Here is a 22,173-nt window from a genome sequence, read left to right as displayed (position 1 = left end):
AGCTGTTTTATAATCCTTCGACTGTTGTCCTATCTTAGGAAGGATTTAAAAAAAACGCGTTCTCCTTTAGTAGCAAATTGAGATACAATTTAGAGTGTCTTTATTTTAAAGTCAAAATATTTTTTCAGATTGACAATCAGCGCCAGGTGTCCCATGGACTTCAGCAACTTCCCAATGGACGAGCAAGTCTGCATTGTCGAGTTTGGCAGCTGTGGGTAGTTTACAAATATTTCCTAAAATAGAGAACACTTTAATCAGGATAAGTTTGATCTGCAAAAAAATTATTGAAGGTCAATATTTTGACCTTATGGTAGAGCAGTGAAAAGTTGTGGAATGCGTTTAAAACGTCATGATTTCAGCATTGAAGAAGAATTATTAGTGGTACTATACAGGGACGTTGAATCTCTGTTGCTCTGAAACTCTGTTTTGCTTATATTTTTCTTCGCTTATATTTTTTTTTCGTAGTTTAGTGTATGGTGCTAATATGTTCTGTATGTAAATTTTCAAGGTCTGTTTTGGCAATATTTTTGGGGTTCTACTTTTTTCCACCCCGATTCATATAACCCCACATATATCATTTAACCCCACCAATTAGTACACTGCACAGGCACTGCACAGGCACTGCAAGATTCTTGCAAGATAAACGTTGATTGCAAAGGTCTTACAAGATCTTGCAAGATAAACGTTATTTGCAAGAATCTTGCAAGAGCTTAGAAGATAATCGTTGGAGTTCGTCTGGGGTGAGGTGTGATTAAATTGGTTCGAAATGATGGGGGGTTAACTAACTAAATAGGGGTGAAAAAGCTGGACAACTTTTTGATCCTCTCATTTATTACTCCTGTTTAGCTTGACGATTTATGTGAAAAAATCGAATGAAATAAATGATAGATTCAACAGAAAACAGTTTAAAAAATTTTTTAGTTATTATTATTATTATTAGTCGGGTATGACAACAGCCAGATAGTGTACAAGTGGCGTGAACAGAGTGACAAGGCAATAACAATTGAGGCAGATGACCTCCGACTGTCCCAATTTGAGTTCAAATACCACGAGTACAGTTCCAGAAATGTCTCATATACTTCAGGCAAGAACCTTTATCCTATAAATTACCATAGAAATTCAGAAAAGGCTATTCTTATCGTTCAAAAGACTTTTTAATTGCTCTCGTAGAGAAGCAAATATTCTAGACGTGTGTCTTTTTTATGCAAAATTTTTACTTGAGGGTTTTGAATTTTCGAGTGACTTTTACGCCCTCGACTTTTTGCGTTTCGCATGATCTAAAATTCTCTCTCAATCACAATTTCAAGCAGTTGAACTCAATTGGCGGCTATTTATTACTAAAAGTCAAATGAAAAGTGCGCCGAAACTGGTGTCATTTTCACTTTAAATCTTAATAGTGGTATATATTAACCTCTAATGTGGTTATTTGAAGCCCACTGTTGAACTTTTTAATCAAATTTAGCCCCCCCCCCATTGAAGCAGGCTGCAATTGATTAGAGCTCCCACTAGACGCTCGAGAGCAATTAATTCTTCCGACGTTTAGTCGGTTATGTTTGTCGTAGCAAACTTAATTACACATTGCAAAAGTCTGCCGACACAAAAATTTAGATAAATAGTTTTCACTTTTGTAGCCACAGTTTCTTCGATTGCATATTAATACGATTATGCGAAGATTATGTTGGCCTTCAATAATTCTAAAAAAGTCGCGGCAATTTTGCGTAATGTGTGTGTGTTAAAAGTCCAGTCCGACTTTAGGCAATTTTTAATTATTGAAGAGCTCGTACGTGTAATCAAACTTTGTTAGAGTATACACTCTAGTAAATAAGTTGTGATCATAAGATGGAGCTTGAAATCATAGCTCAAAATAAGAGAGCATAGTAAGACTCTCGCAATGTGGACGAGTTTGCTCAGTGGAGAGCACAGGATTGCAATCAATCAAGAGATTGTGGGGTCGCAACAATCAAAGGTCTCAAACTTTACTCTCACTATAATGGCGTTGACATAGAATCAACATAACGAGCAAAGAGATGCTCTAATAAACTTGCACCCCCTGCCCCCTCAACTATATGCGTTTTTAATTATGTCTGATCATTAACTTCTCATATACTTAGCGTGCCACATATAACCAATTTAATGGTGCTATGTTGCAGGAATAATTGATCGCAGGAGTTTAACGCCGATCGATCATGGTTTTGAGTCAAGAAAAACTTGTTTGGGTGCCTGTTCATTACGAATATGCCTGTACCCAACTACACAGTAATGCAAATGGGTTCATAAGGGCTTTGACCGTTTTACCCTAAAAATGCCTATGAAAAACCATCATTTCGTATGTCTTCTGGGCAAAATTTCAGCTGAGACTGCTGGGTTGAAATAACGTTGAAGCATGAATATGATAGAAATGAAGTGATATCAAGTAATGTTAAAGGGAACTACTCAGTGTTGACAATCAAGTTCAACTTCCGTCGCAATGTGGGCTACTTCATCATGCAGACCTATCTACCCTGTATGATGATTGTTGTTCTCTCCTGGGTGGCATTCTGGATCAACAGAGAGGCTGCCCCGGCCAGAATATCACTCGGTAATCTACCCCGCCATTTGTGATGAAACTGAACACCCACTAAAACGAAACGTGATATAATAATTTGGAAAGGCTGGGAAGATAATGATTATGTCAAAAATTGGATCTTCTCAAAGAGATTAGCGCCAACAGTGCTTTTTGGGCACAAATAGTACTTAAAGGTTACAAATCACGAAAGCATTGTACCGAGTAGCCAGAACATTGGGGATTTTTTGTGATTGTTCTAGTGATTCAAAACAACTTCTCTTCATTGCTATATGAATATCATAGTATGATATATGTAGCATATGAAAAACCATCATATATATATATATATATATATATATATATATATATATATGTATTTATATATATATATATATATATATATATATATATCATATGCTACATATATCATACTATGATATTCATATAGCGATGAAGAGAAGTTGTGTTGATTCATATATATATATATATATATATATATATATATATATATATATATACATGCATATACCTATACCTATATATGCCTATATAGATATATGATACATCTATATATGTAGTATATATATATATATATATATATATATATATATATATGTAATATAGCTGATAGTATACTCGCCGCTTAAATGGGAGTATACAAAGAGAGTTTAACTTTAAAGTTCTAAAGACAAAAGGAATGGAATTAAAAATTTTATTATAAAAACAGTTAAGGCGGTACAATATGAATAATGAGTTAAGCAATATCGATATCATATGTTTACTTTATCAATCTATTGAGCAAGTGTGTGGTGACAATTGAAGAGAGGAATATCAGATGGCTAACTAAATTGGAATTGAAGTGAACAAATGGTTGAAGTGAACGATACTGAATAACTGGTTGATATAAAAACTAGCTTCCTATATATAGTCAGCAAAGTGGGAATTAATTTCCCATATTTTTAAAAGTGGGATAAAACATCCCATATTAGTTTTTGGGATAAAAGTTCCCATTTTATTTTTGGGATAAAAGTTCCCATTTTCTCATTTTCAGTACATCCAACCGGCGACTTAGCGGGTTTTGTTGTAACTAGCTGGATATACAAGGTTAGACATAAAAATTTTGATATAAAAATTTACAGACATGTTTAAAACAAAATTAAGAATAAGATGGTTTCTAGAATAAAAATAAGTTTCTAGTTTTAGTTTCCTTCAAGTTGATTTATTCTGTTTTGCAAAAATTTTATTCGGTTCATTAGATTCGCGTTCTTCTTCTTCTCTCGTAAGAAGTTTTGCTCCAGTCCCAGCGTGTATGTGTCCCGCTCGTTGTTGAGGTCTGCGGTTATGAACTGGTAGGGGACTGTTAAGTTCTGTTGGTCGAGGGATATATTCTTTAGTCGATATGTCTTTAATTTTGAGTTATAAGATTGGATCTTATAAATATTTCCCTCTGGTAGCACTCTGTATTGGAGGCCCCAGTCAAAGTTTGGGTGTCCTCTAAATTGCCTATTCCTTGTTCTTTCTTCGTTGAATTTCTGTTTTTCCAATCTCTGGCTCATGCTAAGGATTCGTGGCTGCATAGGGCAAATTGTAGCTGTGGGTTTCATGTGGGTGGCTGTCGGAGCAATCGTAACTTCTGTTAAATCCAATTTTTTTTCTCCTCTCCCGGTATTGATAGTGTGAATACTCTTCCCTGGTGTAGTTCGTACTGGTTGTTGTTCTGGTGGTTCCTGTTGCTGGCCCATCAGTTCCTCGAAGGTATCGGGGAGAATGAAGTCATCTAGGTCTGGCATGTCATCGTCACCTTCGTATCCTAAATTCTAAAAATAGAAATAACATAAATGTGTAGTACGGATAAGATATTTATTTTCTATATATATAACAAACTAATTATTTGTGTTTTTATTTATAGTCGTGTATATTTTTTAAAGTCATTATTGCTTTTATACGGGAGAAATTGGATTATCTCCATTTTCTTCTATTGCAACATTGTTTTCATGTCTTTCATTTCTAATTGCACTATATAATGGGTGCGGAATATGTGGATATAGATTAAAGTGTGTTTCTTTCATTTCAGTTACTAAATGTTCAGCATCATCTGGCTGTTTCTCATTGGTTGTCTCATTTTTAAAGATAGAAGTCATAATAGAAGTGAACAGAATATTGTAAGTGGCAAATAAGATGATTTTGCCAAAATTAACAGAAGCTCCTGTTATTTTATGTATTTGTAGGGCTTTTACAATTGTTACAACAATTTGAATAATAAATTTCAAGAAAAGAAAAGCGGCAAAATAAATTCCACATTGCTCTAAGATAAATTGTGTATAACCGAACATTTCTATATAGCGGTTATCAAAGAAATTAGGAGAAATAAAAGAGTCTAAGTAGACTGTTCTCATTGGATAGTTAAGATAAGTTCTATCCTCACTTTTAAAATTATCTTGAGAAACAACAAGTTCTTTAGAGAAAGTTTGTATAGCATCTTTCATTTCGTTGTTGAATTTAATTCCGCGCCAAAATTTCTTTAATTCTTGATCAGTAAATAAATATATTTCATCACTCTCCTGGAATTTGTATTTAGTTAATCTCTGTGGAGCAATATTAGGTTCAAAAACAGAGGGTCCTTTGACTCTACTTATACCCGGTGTTAATTCAACCCAGCAGTTATCATCTTCAATATCTAATTGAAATAAATTATCGTGTTTATCTACACATGATCGTTCTTCAGCGCTAGTGTATGTCTTTCTAGTAATTGGATCAACGAAATGTATTTTATTTTGATACATTATAGGAATTCTATTATAACATTTTTCCATAATTTGTAAGGGTGAGAAATACTGTGGGCAATGATATAGCCATGCAACATTATCATTAGTCTCTAAGAACATTGAGCGATTATTTGTTAGTAGGAATCCAGCCATACGTGGATTACTATGCGAATAGACTAAATTTGTTCTCTTTATAGCACGTTCTAACTCACAATCGGTTTTTATCATTTGTAAATCTAAAAGCTGTAGTCTTCTTATATTAGTATATTCGTAATAGTCAAATTTCGTTCCCATATGGGCTTCATAATTTATTCCTGAGTGCAGATCAATATTTGGCTCTCCATTTGTATATGAAGTTCGTTTTACGAGCAATTTGCCTCTTGTGCTATTTACATAAGTATTTTTTACAACATTTGGAATTGGTTTTTTTGCCTTTCCTGTATCCATATCGAATCCTCCTTCATAATGTATATATAATGAGCTATAAGGAGTAGGATAAACTATTTTGTTTGAGTCGCAAATTGATTGTGGATTATTATAAATCTGAAAAATGAAAGTATTTCGTGGCCCTTTAAATGGTTGCGCACGTCTAATAACAGCTTCTGTTGATTCAGGTTCAGTTTCATATTCTCTTACTATATAATATTTTCTATCTATTTGTATCATTTTTACTGGAGCTGTGTGTAATTCTTCTATTATACAATTTTCTCTATTTTCCCATGTATATGCATAAGGATCAGTTGATCCACTGTCACAGCCATTTTTGTTTAGGCTACAAGGCAGAGGAATATTATAGTGGTTATTTACCGTTCCATCTTCTAAATTTACTAGTAATTTAATATCTTGCATATATGTCTCGTAAGTATCGTGGTAGATCCATCCTGTTTCTGTGCACTCATTACTGTATTTATCACTAACGTCGCCCTTATTTATAACTGTTTGTTTCTTTACATTTTTTGTAAATGGAACTTTGTTAGTGTTAATAGTCGCGGAGCCTGTTTTCTTAGCTTCGAGACATTGCTCGGCTGTTAATTTAATATCTGAGCTAATAGTTGCTTGTGTAGCGGATAAACCACTATCGTCAAAAGTATCACAATACCACTTTAGGCGTTGATGTGTAGCTTTACACATAGTTGCTTCTAATTTAGTCTTATAATTGCGCTGCATAATAGTAGCAGTTGCCTCACTTACTTTTATTTTCTCAGTATCGATATCGCATGGAGCTATTTTGTTTAATGAGTACATTTTATTAGAATCTATTTTAGAACAATCAAAGTGTCCTACTTTTACTTTCTTTAGAGTATTTTTAAATTCGGAGTCTGCGTTGGCTCCATTTATTGAAAGTAGTGTGGAAATTATTAGAGGTACAATTACAGGTACTCTCATACTGAAAGTGTAGAAATTTGAACAAAGAAGAATTATAAATTTACTTACTTCGATTATTTCGTCCAACACTTCTGGATCGGGCTCGGGGAACTGAAAGCTGGTTAGCTCAACTGTTTCTTGTTCTGAATTCATCTTAATATTCAATTATGTTAGTGAAGGTATGAATGCTTGAAGGGATTTTAAATTCGAAGTTGAATTTTAAGGCAGCGAATAGACTTGATGTGTCTTTCACTAGAAAAGTCTCTGTGGTTAAATCGGAAAAGAGGAAAGTAGCGTAAATAACGCTTAAGTCGTTAGCAGGAAAGAAAGTGGATTTCAATTTGGCTAGTTTGCCGTTGATTCTGATAAGCATTTAAATGCTGACTAAGAGATGAAGAAGGAAGAATGATTTTTTGTGTTTTTGCTCCCTTATTTATAGTGTGCAAAATGGGCTGTTTCATCTCACTTTTAGAAATATGTCTCAAATATTCCCATTTTTAGTGACGGTTTCTGTCTTTTTATTGGCTGGGAAGATATTCCCATTTTTTAGACCAGTTTGTGCAATTTCATTGGTTTTCATAGTTTGGGAATGTTTATCCCATTTTTCTATTCAAGTTTTCATTTTTTATTGGTTTTTAGAGTTGGAGTTTTTATTCTCCTTTTATTTATAAATGATAGAATTTGATTGGCTAATAATAAAATCTTTTTGTTCTGTGTATTTAAATTTTTATTTCTTTTTATCCTTTAAAGCGTCCCATGGAATAGGATCATTAAATAACTTTGTAGCAACTGCTTGTCTACCAGACCTTCTGGGTTCAGTAGGATATAATTTTTCATTTATTGATTTATTAGCTAGTGGGGTTGTAGGTTGTGTAGTAATGACTTGTGAACTACTCTGAAAGTTAAAGGGACTTATATCATGTGCTAATGGTTGGGGGGAATGAGGTGTTTGTGGATAACTAAGAGGTCCTCTTGGATATGGGGTAGATATATGCTGTGGCCTAAATGACTTACTAGGCGAAGTAACTTGCTGTTGTGTGTTAAATAATGTTCGGAGTCCTAATGTGTCAATGCCTGAATCAATCGGAGGGTTATTGCTACTACATCTAGTAGTAGTATTAGTAGAAGTAGTAGTAGTGGGTCTACTATTTGGGAGTTGCGGCGGCGTTTCAACATTGTTGAATACTGGCCAAGGCATATAGTGCATAAAATTACTAGGTTGGGTAGTATTAAATTTGTTTATGTAATGCCTGTTATAGTTATCATAGAATTGTTCGGGTTCAGCATATACAGTAGTATAATCGGCAATTAAGGGTTGTATTTCTCTTTCCTTCGGAAAATATTCTACTATATGGTTTCTATGCACTACTCTTTTTTGTTGCGTCTCGTCTCCTTGTATTTCATATGTTGTATTAGTTATATGTTTTGTAACAGTGTATGGACCGGACCGAAGTGATTGTAGCTTCTTAGATATAAGCAAGCTCTTAGAATGATTTTCTAGTAGGACTTTGCTTCCAATGCTGATTGGTCGTCCGAGCTTAAATCTATTCCTATATTCATGGGCTTTATTTGTAACTTGACGACAACGAGTATAAGTATTGCAATATATGTTCTTAAAATCTGTTTCGCGTTGTAGTACAGTATTGGATAATCTATTTTGTAGTAGATTATCTACCTTTTCGTTTTTACACGAATTTTTACAATGTGTATGCGACGGCAAGTCCTGACAATATTGAGATATACAATTCTTCTTATTATCCCGCAGCAATCCTAGTCTAAGTGAAATAGGTATTTGTGGCTTTATTCCAAATATAATCTCGTACGGCGTATAACCAGTACTATAATTCACTGCTGTATTATGCGCAAATGCAAATTTGTCAACAAATTTTGCCCAATTGTTTCCAGTAGTATTTAGAAAGTGTCTAAGATAGTTTGTAAGGTGCTTATTTTGAATTTCTACTTTCCCGTTAGTCCAAGGGGAATATGCTGTTCGTGGCCTCAGTGTAATTCCAAGCTCAAAAGTCCAGTTTACAAAATCACTACTCATAAAAGCAGTACCGTTATCATGTACTATGTGCTGAGGTATTCCGAAGATAGTTATAAATTTCTCCATTTGTTTTATAGTCTCGTCAGAAGTAGCGGACTTAACAGCATATACTTGTACATATCTAGAGAATGAATCTACAACTACAAGACAGTAGTGTTTGCCATTACTAGAAGGCCGAAAAGGTCCTTTATGGTCTATATGTATAGTGTGGAAGGGAGTTGTCTCCAATTCGCCCCATTGTTGTAAGGGTGCTTCGTTTAAATCGTGTCTTTTACTTTTATTCTTTTGACAATCTAAACAATCGTGAATTAACATAGTAACCCATTTGTACATTCCGGGCCAGTAAAAGAATCTGGATATATTGTTTAATGTACTAGCATCGCCACGGTGGCCACTCATAGGGTTACTATGTGCTAGCTCGAAGCACTTTAGAAATAGTGAGATAGGAATACATATCTTTAGTTCGAAGGAACCATTCTCAGTAGGTTTATTGTAACATAGTAGTTTATAACTCTCATCTAGTAATAATAACTTATATATACTCTTGTAAGCTTTTAATGCTTTACATTGTCGAGTCATATAGTAGTGTTCAGGTTCTTTGCCTGATTCTATCCATTTCCGTACTATATGTAATACAGGGTCTTTATTTTGTTCTTGTAGTATAGTGTCAATATCTAGTTGTGCCTTTTTAGCAAATTCAGTTAACTTCGTTAGCAAATCAGAGCAATCTGATTTGACATTCTCATTATGTAGTGCTGTTGACTCTATAATAGTATAATGCTTTGTACGCTCCTTGTAGATTTCTTTTGCCTTCTCTAGTGCATGTATTAATGTTGGATCGACTAAATTATCTATAACATCACTAAATTCGTCGTCATTATATCCTGAGTCGTCCAATTCTACATAGTTTACTTCTTCTTGTATTTCACTATATGTATTGTCCGATTGTTTACTATCTGTGAGCTTAACTATTTGATTTATATTTTTGCCAAATTTGAAATAGTCGGCTACATTATGTATAGCATTACAAGAGTCTGTAAATCCTTCGGGTGCGTCAGAAATACTAAAATCATTATCCGATATATTCATTACTTTTCTTGTTCCACCTTGTACTTGTGCTAGTATAGGATAAGAATCGTTAGACGAGTTTGTTTTATCCTCTTTGTGCAATACAGAGTAAGAGACTGGCTTTAAATCCGAAGTGTAGAAATTTATATCCTTAGGTATTGTTTTATGTTCAATCTGAAATTTCTTCGCTTCCTCTATTGGGACTTGTCGACTCAGTAAATCAGGAAATGCTAAGTTCTTGCCTTCGGTGTATATAATTTTTAAGTTCTGGAATTTAGTTAGGACGACTTGATATTTGAAAAATCTGTGCGAAAGTTGTCCGCGCCTAGACCATAAAAATAGTATTGGCCTGTGATCGCAAAAGAGGTATATGGGAAATGGCGATCCTATTAAATAGAATTCATACGTTTGTAGTGCGGATATAATTCCGCATAATTCTCTATGCTGTGGGGACATTTTCTGTTCAGCTTTGTCGAATACTCTAGAGTTCGCTGATACAATTCTTTTTCTATCAGGGAATTGTTGTATAAGTATACAACCAGTGCCTAAGTTAGACGAGTCAGCATGTATATGAAATGGGTAGTTCGCATTTGGAATTGCTAGTGATATATCATGTACGAACTTTTCTTTTAGTATATTGAATACTTTCTCGTGTTCTTCTTCCCATTTGAAATTTACATCGCCTCTTGTTAAATCGTACAAAGGCTTAGCATCTATATGAAAATTTATCACATAGTTCGAGTAGAATCCCATTGCTCCTAATACGCTAAGAACGTCAGTTTTTGATTCGGGAGTCTTTAAGTTTCTAAAGTCGTCAATACGCGATATAACTGGAGAAAGTGTATTTTCTGATATAACGTGTCCGAGAAATTTTACTTTTCGTAAGAAGAACATTGTTTTATCCGGTGCGGCTTTTAAGTTAGCCTTTCTTAATAGAGCATGATATTCTTTTATTATATTGAACATTTCCTCTTTAGTATTAGATTGTAGTAGTGTATCGTCAATATATGTAATAGCCTTCTTTTCTTTTATAAGAGGTCCGAATGCATAGCGCATTAATTTACTAAAGAAATTGGGTAGTGGTTTTAATCCGTAGAAGCCGACTTGATAAGTATATTGTCTTCCTCCTATTATAAATCCTGTTAACTTTTGTGTTTCGGGCGTTAGCGGCACTTGATGATAAGCACAAGAAAGATCGCTGCTTGTAAAATATGATCCATTTACTCGGGTTATTAGAACTTGTAGTGGTTCTAACGGCCAGCTTGAATTACTTGTGTCAGTAATAGAGTTTAGATAGCGAGCATCTATTACTAGTTTGACGTAATCCTTCTTGGGAAGGATTATGATTGGGTTAACGAACCAGCTATTCATATCGTCATGCTCATCTAGTTCTCTTATAATGCCTGCTTGTATTAACTCGTCCATCAGTAATTCGAGTTTATCCCTTAAATGGAAGGGTACTTTACTAGGTCTTTGCTTTTTGAATTCTGCATTTTTTATTAGGGGTATATTAAATTGTTGTTTAGTACGGCCAATGTCATATTTATGATGTGAATATACATCGTTGTCTGTAAGCAGTATATCTGCAAGTCGAAAGAATTCGTTCTCAGTCAAGTCGGTTTGTGTAAAATCGAATTTTTGTAGGAATTCCGTTTTATTGAAGTGAGTATTTTGTCCAGCATGTACACTTGTAGTAAATTTATCTATTAATTCTTTTACTTGATATTTTGAGCGGAATATTGGAAATTGTTCTCTTGATTTGGGTTGGCATATCTTTTTTGCCTCTTTAGAAAAGTCAGTGGCAATATCATCCTCGCTTTTACATTTCTCTACTAGTTCTCCTGCGGATAGCTCCATTATTTCGGCGATATGCTCGTCAGTGAGAGGACGATTTTCTATATTGTTTATTAACTGTAATTCTTTGCCACTAATGTATACATAAATAGTTATTCCCGTGTGCTTAAAGTGTTCTTCTAGTTCTTTAGCTATTCTTTTCCACAATCTGGGGTCTCCGCCACATGCTATCTTAGGCATAGCAATACATCTTATTCCGTCAAGCATAAGTGTCTTTTGTAGTTCACAAAATACTGAACAAGTTTTACTTGCTTCGTATGGGGGAGAGTTATAATATTCCTTCATTACAAGACTATATATAATTTGCTGACTATACTCATCTTGAAAATGTATTAGTTCGTGGTCTACCTTATTCTCCGATCCTATACTTTTAAAGTATTGTAGAATATTCCTCTTTAAGTTGGGGTATCTTTTAATAAGGGAGGCAGTAAAGCCTTTGTCTAATACTAAGTCTCTAGATATAGTATGGATAATAGGCATATTAGCGTCGAATATCGAATGTTCGTCAAAGTTAATATACCTAATACACTCAGCAGTTAGGTCAGTGGATTCGGATATAGTATTTGTAGTTGTATTTAGCATAAAACAACTATCAAGCTCTTCGCATTTATTTATAACAGAATAAGTAAATTCGTTACAGTCACGAATACTGTATTTTTGTGTATTGTTTGTAATATCACATATAGTAAATCCAATTATCCCTTTATTTAGTGTAACTTGATGATTTTTGTGGTTTTCGATGAGCAGGGGAATTTGTTTTTCGTTCTTAGTACAAATAGTATTTATAAAGCACAACTCGGTTTTTACTGTAGTCCTATTAGGTACAAAAGAAGTGCCTTTCGGAAATATATCTTGCTCACTACACTTGTGCTTGTAGAGAAATGTAGACTTAGGTGGGATATATAGAGGCTGGTGTATTATCACTGCGTTCAATTTAGAGACTTGGGGATATTCCTTTTCATTATTTAGCGAGCCATAACTAAGAACTCCTTTATCACTAGTCTTCAGTTCTACTGCTGGAATATCAAAGTATAATGCTTTAAGAAATGTATGACAAAAATCTACTCCTAATAAATTAGAAGTTTTCTCCTCAGTAACCCATACTCTATGATTTGCTTTATATTTCCCGTCTGTATCAAAGTATGAAGTTAGTATAGTGTAGCCTATCATACGTATTTCGGAACCGTTATAGGTTCTTGTTTTATTGCCTGAAGTCTGGATATTTATTTGTTGCCCCAATTGGTTAAGCTCAAGAAATGTTGGGTAATTTATTATAGTGCAAGTTGATCCTGGGTCGATCATGAATTCTATTTCTAAGCCACTATGTTTTTTATTGTCTCCGGTAGCAAAGTGATATAAGTTCAAGAAAATTCGGGCTTTGGGATTTGATGTGATATTCTTATTTTTCGGAGACCGTATTAGTTTAAAGGAAATAAATCTGAGATAGCGTCACAATAGTCAACATTGTTTTGTTCCTGTTGAATCCAACGAACGTTATTTTCATTTTGTGTATTATAAGACCTTGTGTCTTGTTGTAAAGTAGGCCTTGTATTACTATGGGCTTGATTTCTATTGAATTGGCTGTTTTCACGCTCATAAAATTGTTTAGCAGCATATTCATTTTGCCGAAATGAATTTTCTCGGGGAAATCTTTGGTCATATTGCTTATTTTGGTTAAATCTATTGCCGTACTTGTAGCCGTTCTGGTTATTATAGAAAGAATTCGGGTTTTGAGCTCGGTTGTTATAACTATTATTTCTACTATTATATTGGTTGTTATTCCAAGCACCTCGTCTGTAGTTATTACTAAATGTAGGCTTGGTCTCTTTTTGCTCTAATAATTCTTTTCTTATCTTTTGTACTTCGTCGTCTAACTTCTTTTTGTTACAGGTAGAAATAGAGTGTCCGTGGTTTCTACAATACTCACAGAACCTAGTATTATTGGCTCGTCCTTTTATATTCGGGTCTCTATTGAAGTTGCTTGTATTTTGTATAGCACTTACTTCATTACTTTTTATTAAGCTTGTAAGTTCCTTAATTTGTGTCTCTAAGGACGATATTTTGTCTGAAGGTTGTTTAGCCGAATTCTCATTAATAACTATACAAGTTAAATCTTGTGTTATCAGATGTTCTTTTAAATCGTCCCAACTTTCGTTAGGTTTCTTAATACGCCGTTCATGTGCTTTTCGCTTTAATGAGGGGGGTTGCAGTCCCCTTATAGCAAAATCAATATATTTCTGTTCTCTTTGTCTAGATTGTATTACTGCTTCTTGCGCTCGATCAGCATTAGCTACATTTGTTAAGTCTTCTGGCCAACCTTTATCAACCGCGTGCTTGACTCTATGAAAATAATTTTTTATTAATTCGCCTTCTTGTCTAGAAGCATTTTCTACTTCTAATCTATGCTTAAATTTATCACGACCGTCAGTAAATCTATCAAGAAAGTCATTTTTAATATCATTTAAGACTTTAGCCTCATCGATAGTATTAAACCATTCTAAGGCTGTATCGGTTAAAAGGGACCCAAATAGAGATCTCTGTCTATTTTCATAACTCTTTTTCTTATCAGGATCAGTAGGAACAACTCCTAACGAAAATTTTACTTTTTGATCAACAGAATTCCAAAAGTCAAGAGCACTCTGACTGGGATCGTTACCTGAAAAAGTAGTTAAAGACACATTACTCAAAGAAATAGGAGCATCAGCCATTTTTATTTAAAATACTTGGGCGTTTGCCAAGTCTTTATTTTATCTAAGGTAAATTAAGTGTTTCTGTAAGTACCAGAGACAACTTTAGATAGTCTAAGAATTACGTCCTCTGGGTACAATTTATTTTTATTTGAGAACTTAGAAATTTTTCTAAGTCTTTTATTAAAGTCAGATAACTGACGAAAGATAGAATATTTTAGAAATAGCTGATACAAATTTAACATAGAATTTAAAAATAGTGTTAAGTTCGACTTACTTAAGTCAGAACATAGAAATGAGACAACTTGGAAATTTTTCCTAAGTTTTTTTGCCTCGCAGCAGATTTTATTTAAGTTAAAGATTAAAGTTGGAGTCTTTAGAACATAGAATTTACTAACCTTGAGTGAGCCTCACTGGTCGCACCAATTTATACTCGCCGCTTAAATGGGAGTATACAAAGAGAGTTTAACTTTAAAGTTCTAAAGACAAAAGGAATGGAATTAAAAATTTTATTATAAAAACAGTTAAGGCGGTACAATATGAATAATGAGTTAAGCAATATCGATATCATATGTTTACTTTATCAATCTATTGAGCAAGTGTGTGGTGACAATTGAAGAGAGGAATATCAGATGGCTAACTAAATTGGAATTGAAGTGAACAAATGGTTGAAGTGAACGATACTGAATAACTGGTTGATATAAAAACTAGCTTCCTATATATAGTCAGCAAAGTGGGAATTAATTTCCCATATTTTTAAAAGTGGGATAAAACATCCCATATTAGTTTTTGGGATAAAAGTTCCCATTTTATTTTTGGGATAAAAGTTCCCATTTTCTCATTTTCAGTACAATAGTATATCATATATAGTATGATATAGTTTTATCAAGGATATCTGCATCTGATTTCACTTCGGTTTAGCAATCAATCTAGCATAAGAGAAAAATTTGTCAAAGTTCCAAAAAAACAATTAGGAAATTATTTTCATAATTAACCATTTTTTGCGTCCTTTTTTATAGCATTTATAAGCTCGGAAATAAGTAGAAAATTAAAATTCAAATGCAAATTACCCAAGAAAAAATTTTTTTACATCAAAGCAAATAAATCCATTTAAAAATATTTTGGCTTCTTCTGTTCTATGAACAATCGCAGTTTCGAGTCTACTGAGCTCTAATTGTTTCAGCCGCAAATCTACACTGATCAACTACAAAAAGTTATCTTGCAAGATTCTGGCAGAATATAATTTTGCACCATCTAGCAAATTTTTCTTCCAAAATCTTGCAAATTGATCTTCTTTCTTGTCGCGATCTTACATAATAAATTTTTCCTTCATGCAAATATATAAATTATTGTTCAAAATGACCACGTTTGCGTCCGATCACAAAAAAATATACATGATGAGATGTAATGACTTGAAAGATTTCAACAAGAAAATCAAAAATGAGCAAATATTACTCTGTAAAATTTGCTGATTTTGATTTTTTTGTTCTGGTAGCCGGGTGTTTGTTCCACAGGTATAACGACAGTTCTGACAATGACAACCTTTGCAATCAGCAGCAGACAACAGATCCCCAAAGTGTCGTACCCCTCTGCTATGGACTGGTTTGTCCTGGCTTGCTACTTCTTCGTTTTCTTCGCACTCGTCGAATACGCAGCAGTCAACTACTTCACAAAAAGGAGCGAAGCTGGCAAGGCACCCCCACCTCAAAATGTATGTTTAATTTTCTTAAATCAAGATTGATTCCAACCGCTCATCGCCGGCATGGGGTTTAGCCGACAGCCAAGAAATAAGAATTGAAGCCGACAACCAGATCGCTCACCAATTGAATAAGTGATATTATGAACTATCCTGTTTGTGAACAATCAGAATTAAGCTTTCGACTAAGTTTCCTAATTTTCCTTGTCGGATGAACCCTATGTCGTCCAATATTCCTAGCAACGAAAAAAGATGTTTGGAAAACCATACAAATGTGGATATTATAGTGGCTTATATTGCAGGATCAGAAAAAAATCATTCAGTCAGCGAAAAGTAGTTCCAACGACATTTTTCCACATTCATCAAAAAATGAGCTCTTCTCAAAAGCACTGAATCAAAAAGTAAGACAAATTACCTTTTCTCAAGATAGATTTAAGTTTGTTTGGAAGATTTTAGGAATGTTTAAATTTAACGATTAATGCCACAAGCGTAGAATAAATATTAATCCCACAACGAAATTTAGTTCAAAATTTATGGTGAATTCTTTGCAAAAAGATTTTTTTGCTTATGTTAGCGTAAAACACAAAACACTCTACCATATTGAAGCCGTTCTGTAGATAAAAACAATGGTTTAATCACAGGAGAAAAACTCGCAAAATCTAATCTTTGCTATATTAGTTCTGGAAAGTTGGCCTGAAAAACATTTCGATATTTGACTGTGCTGTAAATAATTTTTCAGCTTTTTTTCTCTTTCGTTTTTTAAAGCAAAGAATTCTCATTTTTATGATATCACATTTTGACAGGGGAAAATATTTTGATCTGAGTTTGTTTTGTGTGAAAAATTTTCAGAACGTATTATAGTACGGTTTACATGCTGCCACATTTAACTTTGAGTTCAGCAAAATCTTTAAAATCTTAGCATTGAAAATTAAAAAAGGTTAAGTTCTCTTTCTGTTACACCTTAAAAACAATTCTTTTTTTCAAAATTTGATGCGGATCTGAGAATTTTTGTAGGTGAATTTTTTTGAACTATGTTGATATCAGTTTAATCTGGCTTATTTTGAGTTGATATATTGATAATTTTCCTTTATTATAGCAAATTTTCTTTTTCTTGCAAAACGTGCATAGTTTTGCTTTTGCTGACTTAATTGAGTAACATAACATTGATATGTGTTTGCATGCATTGCATGCATGTGCAGGACTGAGGTACCAGACCCAGTAATTTTTCGTAATAGTTTCGTACGCTAGAAGTTTCATAGCACTTGTCCAGCAGTCGGAGCTATGTTTAGTTCGCAGAAGACTCTCTCGCACTCAAAAAAAGAGAAAAGATTTCTGATTAAAATGATGTGATTGAAAACCGGGTTTGGATAGTTTTCGAGAAGTTTTCTTTTCAATTTTCAGCACAAATTTTCATTGAGAGATCTTACAAGTTATGTTGATTTACTGCATTTGGTAAAATTATCGAATAACCTTAAGATTTTTGTTTCGTTTATATGTAACGGAATAGCTGTGTTCATAACTTCTGAGTGCTTTGATTATTTCAAGAAAATACGAGAAAAAGGCAATTTTTTCAAACATCAGTTTCGTTTTCGTAGTCCGAGTGACTTTTTCCAAAAATATCATGCGCTTGTTTCAGGCTTGGAACTATCTCTAATTAGAAGATACAGAGTGATTCACGATTACATTCTGTTTTGAATTCTGTCCAAAACTTTTTTGCATTCCACCTCGGATTTTTTATGAACCTTTTGATGACTATTAGCTCACTTCAACTTATCTCTGTGCGGACAAAACAATTTAAAATTCTAGAAGGAAAGATTTTTTATTCATCATTAATTGCTCTCAAAAAAAAATCGTAGCAATTATATTAGTCCTGTCGGTCTCTTTTATTGCAATTTTTCGCTTGACCAATTCTTTGTCTGAGGCATTTGACTTTTCGTCCTCAAAAACGGAATAAACAAGTAGCACCCAGCGGGCTTTAAGTGCTCTTAGAGCCTTTCTGCTCACTAGTCGTCAAGTAAGCGATTCACAGAATCTGTTTTTGAGACATATATTTATGGTGCAAAGGGGGTTCTTAGAGATTGACCCACCCCCCACTGTTGCCACCCCATCAGTCCCCGGTGCAACCCACCCCCCCCCCCCCCGCTGCGCTCACTTACGCCCCTTCAATTAAGCTAAAGCTATCTTCACTAAACCGTGCCTAGCTACTGACGAAGCCAACGGCTCAACGGTCCTTTGAGAGCAATTCGCTAGACGTTAGTCGGTTATGTTTATCTTTTCATTAATCAATTTTTGTCGTTTATTGATCAATTTTTATTAATTGATGTTACGGGTTCAATGATAAGCTACATATTGAAATCAGTCTGAAAACAATATAAGGTTTTGTATTCTAGCTTAGAAGCTTTTATTTTCCAGCAAGATTTGTGTTTTCCAGCAAGATTCCATAGAGATAAATGTTAGGAAAAAATAATTTTTGCACCGCTTTAATTGACCTCTGATCGAAATTTTGGGGGTTTGGGGGTCCTTGTTACAGACTTTTGCTCATCTGAATTTCTTGTGCTCGAACTGGAACCTGATCAGATCATCCCAGAGCGAAATGAACTGTGATCAGAATTTACTGAGAACTAAATAATTAATCGGTTTACGAACCTGTAATTTTTGAGGAAAAGTTTTCATGTGCGCTTGAATATTGCCGAATCAAAGATGTATTTAGTCTGTTACCGCAACCTGGTGTTTAGCCAATTAATACGTTTAGTTAGAGACCAAATTATTTCCTTAATTTTTGTATGATGAAACTGGCTAGCCTTGCACCAAATATCTGAAATTGTAGTTTACATGTTTGAACCCCGTGAGCTGAAACTCAGTGTCATGTTAGAACAATAAATCAGAATAATTTAAATGCTATTTTCACCCTTAGCCAAAACAATATTCTTGAAATCAGTGTTCTATATCTGAACCAAACAAAATTAACTTCAAAACCTCCTGGTTCGTAATTAACAAGCATCAAAAAGCTGTTAATTCAAAAGCTCTACATGTGAAAACCCATTAATAGTTATAATTTCCCAGTTTAAATTTTGTATTATTTGTCTCAAATGTTGGAATCTTGGTTTGAACCTGAATTTGCGTGTTTTATATAGCTGGAAGCACCCCCGGCTAAACGCGCCCGACTGAACAGTGGTAACAATAACCAGTGTGACCAACAGTCCGATTCCATAACTCAGTCACAACAACAACAACAATCACACCAGCATGGAATCCTGTCCCAACACGACTTCCCCCAAGAGGCCAGGGAAGATCTGCCCCCTTTTGAGAACATGAACTCTTTCTTCATACGTTTCATTGTATGTTTGTGTGGCTCTGTCCAGTACAAGACCTACAAACTTGATCACATTACCACCCAGTTTAACAGCGTCAGTCATATTGACGAATTGTGCAGAGTCGGGTTCCCTGCACTTTTCATGCTTTTCAATCTTATATATTGGTCCATATACTTTCCCAGAGACTAGTCAGGCACTTACTACATAATACAACTGTTTCCTCCCGTGTCACCCCCCCTTCACACTATACCCCTGTGGAATAGGGCCAGGTGCAACTGATATCATAATTGTAATTTTTAATTTCAATAGCTGAGCCCACCTGCTTGGAAAGGTTTTATGAAAAGTTGAAAAAGGTGGAAATATTGGGGAAAAAGTTACCCATAATTATTTCACCAATTTTTAAGCGTGGAAGTGGTGAAAAAATGGCTAAATTTTAAAAAAAAATGGTGAAACTACTAAAACTGATCAAAAATGGTTAATTAATATGTTACAGGTTTTATGAAACCCACAATTTCGTTCACGGGGACACAGATGATCTGTTTATAGTAGACACTGTTTTATAGTAGTTGGCACATTATAGATGGCATGCTCAAGTTATATAGAAGTTAATTATATTGAAGACTGTCTTTTCAACTGATTAAACTACCCCAGCATCAGTTTATTCTGAGAGTACTGGAGTCTCTTGTAATTAGCAAAATATTATCTGCAGACGAAACTTCCGGGTTGTTTTAAGAGAAATTTAACCTAATCGAGCTTCAATGTTTTACTACGTATTGCAACAGTCCTGCGATAAACACTATTGTGTACATATCTTGCATGACTTTGTGCTTTAATGTACATAATGTCCGTAAGGACTAAAATTCCATAATCTCCGTACGGTCCATAACGTCGTAACATTTTTCGAAAGGGTTTTCGAGACAAACATTCGCTTCTTAAAATTCGTCAAAATAGCATGTGTAGAAATTTGAAAAATGTTGTCTCTCTGATTCCACTGTATCGAAACTCTAAACTCAACAATGGAGGTATGGGTTATTTCTTCATTATATATATATATATATATATATATATATATATATATATATATATATATATATATATTATATATATATATATATATATATATATATATATATATATATATATATATATATCATTGGTATATATCATTGGTAATAATCATTGGTTTGGGACTATCAACTATAGGATTACAATTTTCCATAGTCCACATAATAGGAAAATACAATTTTATTGTTCCAACCCACATGTGGGGGGAGGAACTATATACTCAAATGGGTTTTTTTTTGTTCAGACAATTTCGCCGATCGATATATTCATCGTAGAGAAATGTGAGTGGTATCATTAGAAAGCTCGTCCAGCAGAGAATTCGTAAATAAAAAGATTTTTGTTTTCGTTTTTTCGAGGAGTGATCCAGGATTGTGCACAAGGGATATTTAGCATGATTTTGTCCACATTTAGTGTAATTTTTCTTCAAACTAAGATATTTTTTATTGAAATATTAATTCAAAATTACAATTCACGCCACAAAACGAAACAATTTGGAGTTCCTAATAGATGGAAGGCAAAAAAAGAATAGTTCTGGTCTCTTAGGAATGTTTACTATCAAAAAAATTGTAATTCTATTTGAGAGCTTCTTTAGAAAATTTTTCATATTTCTTTGTTTTCTTAAGTCACCTAGTGACTAGTCAATTTTCATACCGAAGTTTCGTTAATAACAAACTTGATTTACAGTCTAATGAGGACCAATTAACAAAAATGTTGTTTTCAAGGAATCGCTCGTTTTTTTTATAGGCTTCTACTCTTGAATTTTTATATTTTTAAATGTAATTTTGATTTTCTTTTTGAAGTTTTACTAATTTTTTTGGAGCTCTATGACATAATTTTGTTGACTAAAAATGCAATAGATATCGTAATGCGCCTTAAGTGAACCTATCTAGGCCTTTCAGTGGACAGGTAATGACCGTTAAGACTTTAAATATGATTTTCTGTAAATTTTTTTTAAATATTAACCAATAATATATTTATTTTCGTGAATTGTAATTCAGTCTCAGTTATGACAGGACCCACCTCCTTTCTACTGTAACCAAAATTTTTCTGGTTTTTGGTTTTATCTTCTAAATATTCGTTATATGACTTCAATGCTACAAATTTTCAATGCCCCAAATCTTCAAATAAATTTCTTGGATTTTTTCCTATTGTTGGTTCCTCATGAAGAATCTTATCACATTATACTGACATTGATAAATCCCATTGGCTTGGAGAAGACTTTCAGTAGATAATGGAAAAAATTTTTATGGATAATCTTATGTTTTAAATGGCTTCGACGCTTTCTTCTCGCACTTTTCTACTTAATTTTTAGTTTCTGAATGTATTTGTAGTTTTTTCTATGGCCACAAGACTTATTGTGATGTCTTATTGATTACCTATACATGAAAAACATCCGTGTCCTCCAATCGAGGCATACGCTCCAATTGAGCGTGTTTTTGACTTCCCTTGAAAACTATTGAAATTAAGGGCTGTTTAGGCTTTAAAAATAATTTTTCGAAAAAGTCTTCTTTTTGAAAATTATCCAACCTGAAACTAACTTTCCAGAACTGTAAGTCAGTCTTAGTAATGATCTGACCCCTTCTTTTCAATTTTAAAAAATTAATCTAATTAGCCGATTTAACTTCTAACTATTGGTGAAAACTCGTGCACGAGTTTTCATAATTCTTTTTAAAATTTTGGATAATTTTTCCGTATTTCTTTTTGATTCCTTTTGGAATATTAACGTGTTATTCTAACTTTTGATAGTTGCATTGGCTATGAGTTGAT

General features: G+C 33.8%; 1 protein-coding gene across 2 annotated transcripts; it reads left to right on the top strand.

The window, feature by feature from the left end:
- The first annotated feature begins 106 nt into the window (after positions 1-106).
- On the top strand, positions 107-20,100 carry LOC142344879 (gamma-aminobutyric acid receptor subunit alpha-5-like). 2 transcript variants are annotated; one of them, XM_075396922.1, is made up of 5 exons: positions 107-211; positions 941-1,084; positions 2,426-2,578; positions 15,846-16,042; positions 19,162-20,100. In XM_075396922.1, the coding sequence occupies exons 1-5, from the start codon at positions 154-156 to the stop codon at positions 19,528-19,530; spliced, it is 921 nt and encodes a 306-aa protein (XP_075253037.1). In that variant the 5' UTR covers positions 107-153; the 3' UTR covers positions 19,531-20,100. The 2 variants fall into 2 exon arrangements, with proteins under 2 accessions (XP_075253037.1, XP_075253038.1); XM_075396923.1 differs by lacking the exon at positions 2,426-2,578.
- Positions 20,101-22,173: the final 2,073 nt, after the last annotated feature.

The sequence above is a fragment of the Convolutriloba macropyga genome, chromosome 8 (assembly GCF_964194025.1).
Source record: "Convolutriloba macropyga chromosome 8, txConMacr16.3, whole genome shotgun sequence".
Lineage (NCBI taxonomy): Eukaryota > Metazoa > Xenacoelomorpha > Acoela > Convolutidae > Convolutriloba > Convolutriloba macropyga.
Note: the sequence above shows the minus strand (reverse complement) of the source record. Positions and strands in the feature narration are given on the sequence as shown.